At 38.8% G+C, this 10,412-nt stretch overlaps 5 protein-coding genes across 5 annotated transcripts; 3 read left to right on the forward strand and 2 right to left on the reverse strand. All coding sequences in view use genetic code 12, as the record gives it.

Annotated features, from left to right (window-relative positions):
* Window positions 1-51: 51 nt before the first annotated feature.
* On the forward strand, window positions 52-1,113 carry CANMA_002615 (uncharacterized protein; the record flags this gene model as incomplete). Its single annotated transcript, XM_051814703.1, has 1 exon — window positions 52-1,113. The coding sequence occupies one exon, from the start codon at window positions 52-54 to the stop codon at window positions 1,111-1,113; it is 1,062 nt and encodes a 353-aa protein (XP_051671816.1).
* Window positions 1,114-1,168: 55 nt separating this feature from the next.
* SEC27 (coatomer subunit beta') lies at window positions 1,169-3,934 on the reverse strand (the record flags this gene model as incomplete). The annotated part of the gene is made up of 1 exon (XM_051814704.1): window positions 1,169-3,934. The coding sequence occupies one exon, from the start codon at window positions 3,932-3,934 to the stop codon at window positions 1,169-1,171; it is 2,766 nt and encodes a 921-aa protein (XP_051671817.1).
* A 291-nt stretch (window positions 3,935-4,225) lies between these two features.
* On the reverse strand, window positions 4,226-6,040 carry ALG11 (alpha-1,2-mannosyltransferase; the record flags this gene model as incomplete). Its single annotated transcript, XM_051814706.1, has 1 exon — window positions 4,226-6,040. The coding sequence occupies one exon, from the start codon at window positions 6,038-6,040 to the stop codon at window positions 4,226-4,228; it is 1,815 nt and encodes a 604-aa protein (XP_051671818.1).
* A 1,235-nt stretch (window positions 6,041-7,275) lies between these two features.
* On the forward strand, window positions 7,276-8,508 carry CANMA_002618 (uncharacterized protein; the record flags this gene model as incomplete). The annotated part of the gene is made up of 1 exon (XM_051814707.1): window positions 7,276-8,508. One exon carries the CDS (start codon window positions 7,276-7,278, stop codon window positions 8,506-8,508), a length of 1,233 nt encoding a protein of 410 aa, XP_051671819.1.
* Window positions 8,509-8,763: 255 nt separating this feature from the next.
* CANMA_002619 (methionine aminopeptidase) lies at window positions 8,764-10,068 on the forward strand (the record flags this gene model as incomplete). Its single annotated transcript, XM_051814708.1, has 1 exon — window positions 8,764-10,068. One exon carries the CDS (start codon window positions 8,764-8,766, stop codon window positions 10,066-10,068), a length of 1,305 nt encoding a protein of 434 aa, XP_051671820.1.
* Window positions 10,069-10,412: the final 344 nt, after the last annotated feature.

Below are 10,412 nucleotides of genomic sequence, written 5' to 3' on the forward strand. Positions count from 1 at the left end.
TTTGAGCTACACGCGTATGTAATAATATAACTGGGCCTTCACTTTCGATCAATGACTATACTATTCACAAAGCAGCTACCTCGTATTGAGATAGTGGTAGCAAATCTACGCGTATTCAGCAACTCTGCGTGCTCACAGTTTACCCCATCGGTAGCAAGTCTGAAGTGGAAAGCAGACCCCTCCTCTGTAACTGCTACAACAACAACAACAACAACATCATCATCATCATCACCACATAATCATCCCCCATACAAGAGATTCGACAAATTAAAGAAACTATCACGAAAAGAAGAGGCCGAACAATATCGGATAGCTTCGCGCAATAGACTTCAGCACCTAGATTTAAAGTACAGCATAGTCACTGCGTCAACTAAAAAGATTTTGGATATTGGATTTGCTCCTGGACATTGGTTATCCTATCTTGTTGATCGAGTTTGTCAATTGCATGAGGTCGAAGACACAAAGTTGCACACTGTAGGTGTTCATATTTTAGGTTTTGACATTTTATTTAAAAACCCTCCGTTGGGTACTAGTTCAATTCAGGGTAATATCTTCTCCAAGCTAAGTCATGACAATGTAATTCAACATTTCCTGGAAATTCCAAGCAAACAAAGCCAGCTTCAATTACAAGTAGGAGTTAATGAGGAAATTGACCACAAGTCGTACTTTGCCCAAGAAATTGATGAGTCACAATTGACAAAGAGTTTAGGTCAATTGGCAATATCAGAGAAAACAGAATCTGCGTCGAAAGAATCTGCTGGGAATTGGAAAGTAGATTTGGTCATTAGTGATTTAGCTCGTCCCGGTCGGCAACAAAGTGGATTTTATGACTATACCGAAACCAATCCTTATTTGCGATACAACAATAACAAGGGACTTAATCATTCAATTGTCAATCCGAAAAAGGGGAATTTGGATTTAGCCGATGGAGCTATATTACTTATGTTGAAAGTGTTGAGACCTGGTGGGAAATTTATTTTGAAATTGACCGACATTGACAATGACGATGAAGAGATTAGATCAATGAAGAAGAGTCTACTGGTAATCTTTAAAGAGGTGCATGAAATAAATCTAATACGAGATTGCATTTTCATTTGTCTTGATAAACAGTAATCGTGATAACTTTGTAAATGTTATACTTCATTTTTTTTAGTTCTATAGACCAAATTTAGGCTTCTTCTTCAGTAACTTCAACCCCACCATTTGCATCATCATTCTCCTCTTCCAATTCGACTTCTTCGACTTCCTTTTGTTCTGTGTCCTTCTCACCAACGTCATCTTCCAGTTTCTCTTGTGAACCGTCCTCAAGGTTAATCAATGGGGCGTTCTCAGAAGCAGCTCCATTGTTGATACTTAGATTTTGGAAATCATCAATCAAACGTTCACTAATCTTGTCCTTGTTCTTCTGTTTTAAAACGTCTTTGAATTCCTTGATGTAATTTGATAATTTCTCGTGATCAACACCATAGTTTCTTCCAAACAAAATAGCTTCAGGGTACCTGCCACTCTTGATTAGTAAATCCAAACACTTGTTGACATCGCCCACAAGCCACCAAGCTTGCCATGATATATTGTATCTGCCTCTCTCTTCGCACTTCTCAGCTAATTTAATCAACTGTGTCTTGTTGTTGGTAGAAGACAAAAGCAACAACAATGAAGAATAATCATTAGCTAACCAAAATGACTCTTGAGCCAATTTTAGGTTCCATTTGTTCAATGCCAAGTCTCCAAGTTTTTTCCATTTCTGAGCATTAACCGAAGCAAGAGTCGGGTTCTCCTTTTGTTGTTTTGATAATAAATCATAAGCTTGCTGCAAGTTTCCTGTAGTTAAAGCGATTTGGAACTTGGAATCAAAGTCTTGAGATAATGCATACGACAACGCCAAGTATCCCAACTTCTCAAAGAATCGTGAAAGCTGATTAAGCTCAGTCTTGGAAAAGTTGGCAATGAGTGAGTTGTAGTCTTCGGAAAGATTTTCAACGGTAACCGTAGCCAAATCGGGAGTTTCTTCTCCAGTCTCCTCGTCCAAGACATTGTGGGTTGCAAATTGTTCCAAGTCTCCCCTCATTACCAAAGTTTGCAATTCCAAAACTTCAGCATTGATATACCACGATATAACATCAAAAGACTTATCAATAAGGTATAGTTTCCCGTCTTGAGCCTTGTAGCCAAGTATGTAGAATTTGCGGTCGAAATGACCCAAGTTGATCACTTCACCACCAACAAAGTAATTCAATCTGTTAGTAGCTGCTGTTGTATAGACAAAGACATCACCAATGAATTTTCCAGACAATATAGCCTCTGATGTGGGCAATGTGTATAAGACATCAAATGCCGCTTCAGCTCCTTCTTCTGGATCCAACTCGTCATTAGCCACTGCTTGATCAAACACTTCTTGATCGTAACTTAAAAAGTAAGTCTCATCGTTGGTTTTAGCACCTGTAACGGCAGTTGATTTCTCACCCGTGCTTGAACTGGTGACTATTGCCAACAACTGTCCATTGTCAGACCAGACAACATCAGTTATGTCATCATCAATATCAACTCTTCTCACCAATTTCCCTTGTTCCCAATCATAGAAAGAAATACAACCTTCTGACTTGACTCCCAACAAATAACCCGCAAAAATCTTGTCGGCTTGATATAACAAGTCAATGATTAGGTATTCTTGGAAATTTTTGTACACCTTAACACTAACAGTAGATTCTCTAATGGCAAAGGGGCAAGCGGCTGATGTGTCGTGTGTGTTCCAGACAAAGTCAAGAGCACTACCGTAAGCTTTCGATCTCCATCCTAATGCGCTGTAAACAATATACTCACCATCGCCACAAACGGCAGCGTATCTACCATTAGAAGAGTGATCCAACGATTGAGGGAATATTTCAATTGTTCCCAAGTCTCTTTGTTGCAAGTTTAAAGACTCTCCATCCTTCAACCCTTGTGTCGCGTTTGGTTTGATGACTGACTGGAACACTTCAGAATTCTTTGCATATATTAGCTTATTGTTTGCGTCCAACGAGAATAATGGTTCTTCACTGCCCAATTTTATAATGACAAACCCTGAATCAAAACCAACGGCAATGACATTTGACTTTGGTAGTACACCAACACACCATGCTCGTTCTAAGCTGTAATTTATCGACTTTTCCAACTTGAAAGTGTTTGAATTCCAGAATCTGACCGTGCCGTCTTCGGACCCTGACACAATCACTGGTAACTCAGGATGGAAGATTGCAAATGACACATTAGACAAATGTCCTTCCAAAGTAGCAACACACGATTTTGTTTGGTAGTCCCACACTTTAATCGTTTTATCATCACTTGCAGTAATCAAATACGGCTTGTCGGCTTGTGGATAATAGTCAACAAAATTTACTCCCTTGGTGTCGTGAGCAATCAATGTAAAATTTGGATGCGAGCTGCCCAATGACCAAATCTTTACAGTTCTATCTAAACAAGCAGAAGCAAAAGTGTTTGGATCCTTGGGGTTGAAATTGACACTCATAACATAGTGTTGGTGGCCCTCAAAAACCTGTTCTAATTTCCAATTGTTGTCCCAATTCCATAACTTTATAGTCAAGTCATCACTTGAACTCAAGATATAAGGCTTTGTTGGATGAACGGCGATTGATCTAATGTAGTCTGGATGGGCTTCAAATTGCGTCACTTTCTCGCCGGTATTGTAATTGTAGACACGAATTTGGAAATCATCGGCTCCAACAACAATCCAATTTTTCCTGGCTATGAATTTACCAGTACGCACGGGTAAGTCGGTAATTTGTATAGACTTGACTAAAACATTTGTGGCGTACGACCAGATTTCAACCTTTCCGTTGTACAATGTTGTCAAGATCCATGGTTCGGTTGGGTGGAAATCAATCCCCTTAACACGATCAGAATGGTGACTGAATGTCTTTGCTATATCCAACTTCATTGTGAGTTGGTGGTAGAAGTTGCAATTGAAGAAAGGTGGGATTCAATAGGGATTCGTCGAGTTAACGTTGTTAGTTGTTGATTTTGTTGATTTTGTTGTGTGTGCGTAATTGAAAATTAATTTTCTCAATTTTTTTTCTTTCTTTCTTTTCTTTTAGTCTGCCTTGTTTGGGACACGTTAACTATTTTGTACACGACACATACACAACTACTGATAATGCCAAATCAATCTTTTTACATTCATACAAAACAAAACAAAAAAAAACAGAGCACTATACACCGCTCAGGATCACTAATATACACTCTCCAACTTTCCTCTTCTCTCCTTTCTATACTCTTTCTCGAGTACCTCCGCTTTTTCGATATACTTTTTCCATTTGTTTTCAAATATCTTGTTGGAAAATTTATCAACCACCAACTGTTGTCCTGTTTTCCGCATAGTCTCCAATGATTGATCACTGATGAGCAGTCTGTCGGTTACAAATAGACTCGAGAGTAATTGTTCCAACGTTGGAAACTCCATTTTCTCTCCATTGATTTCAAAAACCAAGTATTTTTCCTTATTGTCCTCTTTGGTTTGCAACAGGGGGTCGAAATCAGGATCGGCAAAAGATTTGAAAAAGAAGCCAGTAGTATTGTGCCAATCTTGAACTCTTTCTCCTGTCACTATATCAAGAAGTGGTCCTGCTGAGGCATGAACAATAGGTATACACCCTCTGGCAACATATTCAACCACACCTATTCCAAAATGTTCATTCCACATAGCATTGAGACCAAATTTGCACGTTGATAGAAACTTAACAATCTCCTCATACGAGCAATCGACTGCAAACTCAACAAATTTGTCCAATTTCAATGTCTTGACTTCTTGCTGTAAAAACTCCAACGTGGCAGTGTCATCTTTTGTGCGGCAAGACCCGGCAAATAGCAAAGTGGGTACTTTATCTCCTGGTGTTGAAATATTGGGATAGTTATTTACAAGGAATTGCTGATACTCTTTTAAGACCAATATATGACGCTTTTCGGGACGGAATTGTGCCAAGTACAAAAGCTTGTTTGCCCTTGTGCTGTCTCTATCTTTTTCATTAATAAGATATTCGGTTCCACAAGGTGGATAAAGTACGTCAATTTCCTTACCTAAAGCATGATTGTATGTCCATATCTTTTGCATGTGGCTAAATGTCCAAGATCCATTGGCTAACGTAATGTCAACATACGAGCCAATGTAAACATAAAGCCAATAAAGGCTGGACCAGTATAGGAATTTGGCAAAGCTAAACACATCTGAACTGCTTCTAATCTTTGAAAAGTCAGAAATATGGCCGTATTTCAATTTGTTAAACATGTTTTCCTGCAATATTGGATAATGTACGTATGCGATTATGGGAACTTTCAAAACAATTGACGCCACAAAGTAGCTTCCCGGTAACCCCATGGTATCGACCCACACATCGGGAGATAGTTCAAATGCCGCTTCTAAACTTAGCAAAAAAGTACCAAACAATTGACCGACAATAGTCAAATGCTTCCAATATGAGCTGTCGATAAACTTTCCAAACCTTCTCAAGTAGATAAATACAATTCTTGCATGATCCAAGTCCTCAACTTGAAATTTATCTCTGGCTTTCTCCAAAATCGATAATGGCTCTGCATCGACATTTGTGGTGTAAATAACACATATATTTTTGGTATCTTGTTCTAGTGTGGCCTTGACGGATTCCCACAAGACCTTTTCACCACCTCCTCCATTGTTTGCGTAAGGGTGGAAAAATCCATACAACAATCTTCGTTTAGGGTCATCGACATCTCGTCTTCTCATCTCTTGCACAAATTCATCTTTGTTGGCAACATCATTGGGTGAAATTTTCAACTTGTTATTTACGAAGTTGGTGTAAAATGACGGTGTTCCACTAGCCAATACAAGTCGACGCCTGAAGCTCGATCTTTTGTGACTGACTTTCAAGTAAATGGGTTTTTCGTAATTGACGACTTTGAGAATTCTGTCCTGCCATTTCTGCGAGGGAATTAGGAAGTAGTGGGGTAAGATGGAATTGAAAACTTGATGTATAAAGTATATCCCGAATAGTATACCAAGGATTAACCACATGACTGCAGTGATGTCTTCTATTGATGATGAGATTGTGGATATATCTTGGGCATTTATTTGATGCGAGAATGTCTTATCATATTAAGGCTGTTTATTTTTCTTCGCAACTTCGGCTTAATACGAAATAATTTCTAAAGATCGATTTGCTTCTTGCTGATAGTAGGTAGAGGTTGATTATCTTTCAGAACGGGAATTAGTTAATGCCACTACTCTTTGTTCGTCAAATCTGAGAATGCGCTATTATAGAGCGTAGCGAGTAATCCTTCTCAAACTAGCCTACATCTAACTTCCTACGTTTTTACAGTAACACTTTCAAACTTGAATTTCACCACCTGCACTGTATTTCTTTCATTCACTTTGAAGAGGTTACAAGGCATTTCTCTTATGATAGTTATGGAAATTAGAAATTAGAAATTTTGAGGACAATTTTCTGCAAAATTTTGTTTCTACTTTGTTTTATCTTATCCTGAGCTGATGCCTATAAAAACAACAGCATGCGAGACATACAATCAGCCAAGTATCTAACTTTATTTCTAGCCACAATCAAAGCTCAATAACAGGAACGGAGTTCCTCTTGCAACCAGTCTCTTAGCAGTATAAACTTTGTACATGCTACCATGTGTAAAACAATAAGATTTCCTAATTGGGACAAATTAACGCGTCACACTTTGATTAATTAAAATCAATTTCTCCTTTCAGTTTTGATTGCTTTAGAGTGAGTTATACACTTTGTCACAATATTAGTTTTCTATTTATCACTATTTACTAACTACATTTCATCATTCATTTGTTATTGCTAGGTTCTTACTATATTTTTGAAGGAAACATCAATAAACCTGCACCTCATCATCAAACATTAACGAATACAAAAAGTTAGACGCTGAAGCTAATTTAATTTTTTTTCTTTTTTTACAATTTTTTTTTTTTAGGACTAAGAAAGCTTTTATTGGCAGTTACATTTTCATTCAAAGTATTCAGCTACTAAAGTACCAGCTATTTATACAAGTCTACTTTGCTAATAACTATACAGCTTGAAGTGGTGTCTAATTGCATTTACTAGTTGCTTATAATTTTTATTGTTCAAATATTGAATTCATTGTTCACACTTGGCACACTAACGGAACACGTCCTTCGAGATAGCATTCCACTGTTTGACTACTTCAATTAAGCAAAAGTCCACACTCCATCTAGTTTTAAAAAGTATAATCACCCACGGTAATAAATCTTGATATTTCATGCATCAAAGAGACGATCTACTGACTAGCAGTGCATCATCAACAACATCATCCTCAAATACATCGAATAGTATGTCAACGGCAACTACAAGCACCACCACTGGCGGTGGCCAAAAGGTAAAGACTCCATTAAAGAAAGAGGAGTTGGAGAAGATTGCTCGCCAGTTGAAGAAGAAATTATCAAAGGCAAGTATAACGGCTAAGCAATCTTTATCGCCTACAAATATGAAGACAATGCCACCAAACGTTCCTAAATCGTCACCTTTAAGAGGATATATCAATGCCAACTCACAAAAGAATGGAGACTCTCACAACCATGACTCATTCTTATCGTCATCTCCAAACATTTACTCGCCCAATGGTAAATCTCCAACGCATATTAAAACTGCTGCAGCAACGTTTTTATCGTCGTCACCTTTGAAGAATATTGCAAGTGGCGATAACGATGAATTGAATGACTCACCCACAAAGAAGAGAAGGACAAGTTTTTCTCCAAGTAAAATGGTGCTAGCTGAGCTTACCCCTCCTGGAAATGGCGAACAGCAAAAGCAAAGCTTGAAACCATCGTTGGATATGAGCACGACTCCGTCGAGACAAACTTCTAGAAGAGATAGCATAACAAAACTGAGGGATACTGAAGCTGAATTTGACGTGGCTAAAACACCAGCTCCAGACACGGAGGGAGCTGATCTTCTCATATATCTTGCCACCTCACCCAGCCCTGCCAAGACTTATAAACCAAAAGTTTCCATCAATGCTCCTGTTTCTCATACAATCACAAAACAAGGCGGTGGCTCGCAAACTCAACCTCCACAGAGCTACCCACAACAGAGTGCATCGACATTCGCTGTGCCTCAGCCGCCAGTCACACCCAAGAGAGTAAACACTCAACATCATCAACACACCAGAACTCCCCAGAATAGATTGACTCCATTCTTGAACAACTTATCCTCCAATCTACCATCATCTGGGTTGACTTTAACACCAAGTGGCTTCAATATGAATGACTATGTGAATTTTTTCACGCCATCGCCAGGTAATGCCATGAATAATAAGAATCTATTAAAAACGCCTGATTTTAATAACTTGTTAAATGGGGGTGGAGCTGGTGCTGGTACCAACTCTGCCCTGGGACAAACACCATTGGGCAAGAAACTCGATGGGAAAATGTTGAATTTTAATAAAGTTTTGTTTCAAGGACATGGATCGGATTCTTCGGGAAAGGATATATAGGACAGATCATTTTGTTCTTTTTTTAAGTTGGTGGAATGGTAAATAATTTTTTCATAGTGCATTTTCTTAATCTACAGTTCGTTCAAAGTAATACAAACACCTTTTCTCTTTGATGTAATTGTGGTGTCAGGTTTTGCAACCACTACCGATGGTCGTGTACAGGGATAATTTAGAGTCTGATTGAAAAACCTCAATTCCTCTCGGTCTTGATTTTTCATCTAAGCTGCAGCAACAGCAACAGCAATAGTAGTAACCATGTCAACAGAACCAACTGCCAGCGTGGCCGAACTAGAGTCACAAACCAAGAACTTAGACTTGAGCAATGCCTCTTCTACCGAGCAAACTTCTAACAAAGAGAATGACTTGAAAGCGGAAGGTGCAGGGGACGATGGGGATCAGGAAGACGCTGGAGCAGATGCATCCTCCTCCGACAAGAAAAAGAAAAAGAAAAAGAGCAACAAAAAGAAGAAAAAATTAGTTGCTATTGACCAATCGTACCCCGATGGTATTTTCCCAGAGGGTGAGTGGATGGAATACCCATTGGATTCAAACAAGCATCGTACAACATCAGAAGAATTGAGGTATTTGGATAGACAACAAAACAACAAGTGGGAAGATTTTAGAAAAGGGGCCGAAATCCATCGTCGTGTTCGTGCTAAAGCCAAGTCTTCAATTAGACCCGGTATGTCAATGACTGAAATTGCCGATTTGATCGAAAACTCAGTGAGAGCGTATGCCAACTCCGACCACACAAAGAAAGCTGGGATTGGATTTCCTACTGGGTTATCTTTGAATCATGTTGCTGCACATTATACTCCAAATACTGGGGATAAATTAGTGTTGGGAAAAGACGATATTATGAAGGTTGATATTGGTGTACATGTTAATGGTCGTATCTGTGATTCTGCATTCACAATGACATTCAACGAAGACGGTAAATACGATACTATAATGCAGGCAGTTAGAGAAGCTACCAACACTGGTGTGAAAGAAGCGGGGATCGATGTCAGGATGAATGACATCGGTGCTGCCATCCAGGAAGTTATGGAAAGTTACGAGATGGAAGAAAATGGTAAAGTGTACCCAATTAAATGCATACGTAACCTTAATGGGCACAACATTGGTGACTACGTTATCCACTATGGTAAAAATGTCCCAATTATAGCTAATGGTGACAACACCAAAATGGAGGAAGGTGAGACTTTTGCTGTTGAAACATTCGGATCAACTGGTAAGGGATATGTTTTGCCTGAGGGAGAATGTTCACATTATGCATTGAACCAAAATACTGAAAACATGAGAGTACCATCAGAGAGATGCAAGGCATTGGTGAACACAATACAGGAGAATTTTGGAACTTTACCATGGTGTAGGAGATATTTAGAACGTGCTGGTGAAGACAAATACTTGCTAGCATTGAACCAATTAGTTAGAGCTGGAGTTGTTGAAGCCTATCCACCGATTGCTGATAAATTGGGTAGTTATACTGCACAATTTGAGCATACTATATTGTTGCATCCCCATAAGAAGGAGGTTGTCACTCGTGGTGATGACTATTAGATAGAAGTAGCGACAATCGGATAATCATGGAAAAGTCCTTTGTATGTAAAGTCGTATACGTCCAGACATGTGACACTTTCTTGAAACCTTTAAAAAGTAGATAAAGTTCATACTGCTGTTGCTTTCCTGTAAGGTAGTCACACTACTTTAAGATATAGTTTTTGTGTCTGCTCTAGTCGAGGTCTTACACGCTACCAAATCCATTAGCAATTTACGACGTGTTTCAGTGCTGGTTGCTTTGAAACGAAAGACGATAGAGATGTGATGCTTAATTCACGTTTCTTACCTTTTACACAATATATCAGACCCTTCTACAACATGAGGAGTCTCAAGGAATACAAGGT

The sequence above is a fragment of the Candida margitis genome (genome assembly GCF_024628925.1).
Source record: "Candida margitis strain CBS 14175 chromosome Unknown scaffold42, whole genome shotgun sequence".
NCBI lineage: Eukaryota > Fungi > Ascomycota > Pichiomycetes > Serinales > Debaryomycetaceae > Lodderomyces > Lodderomyces margitis.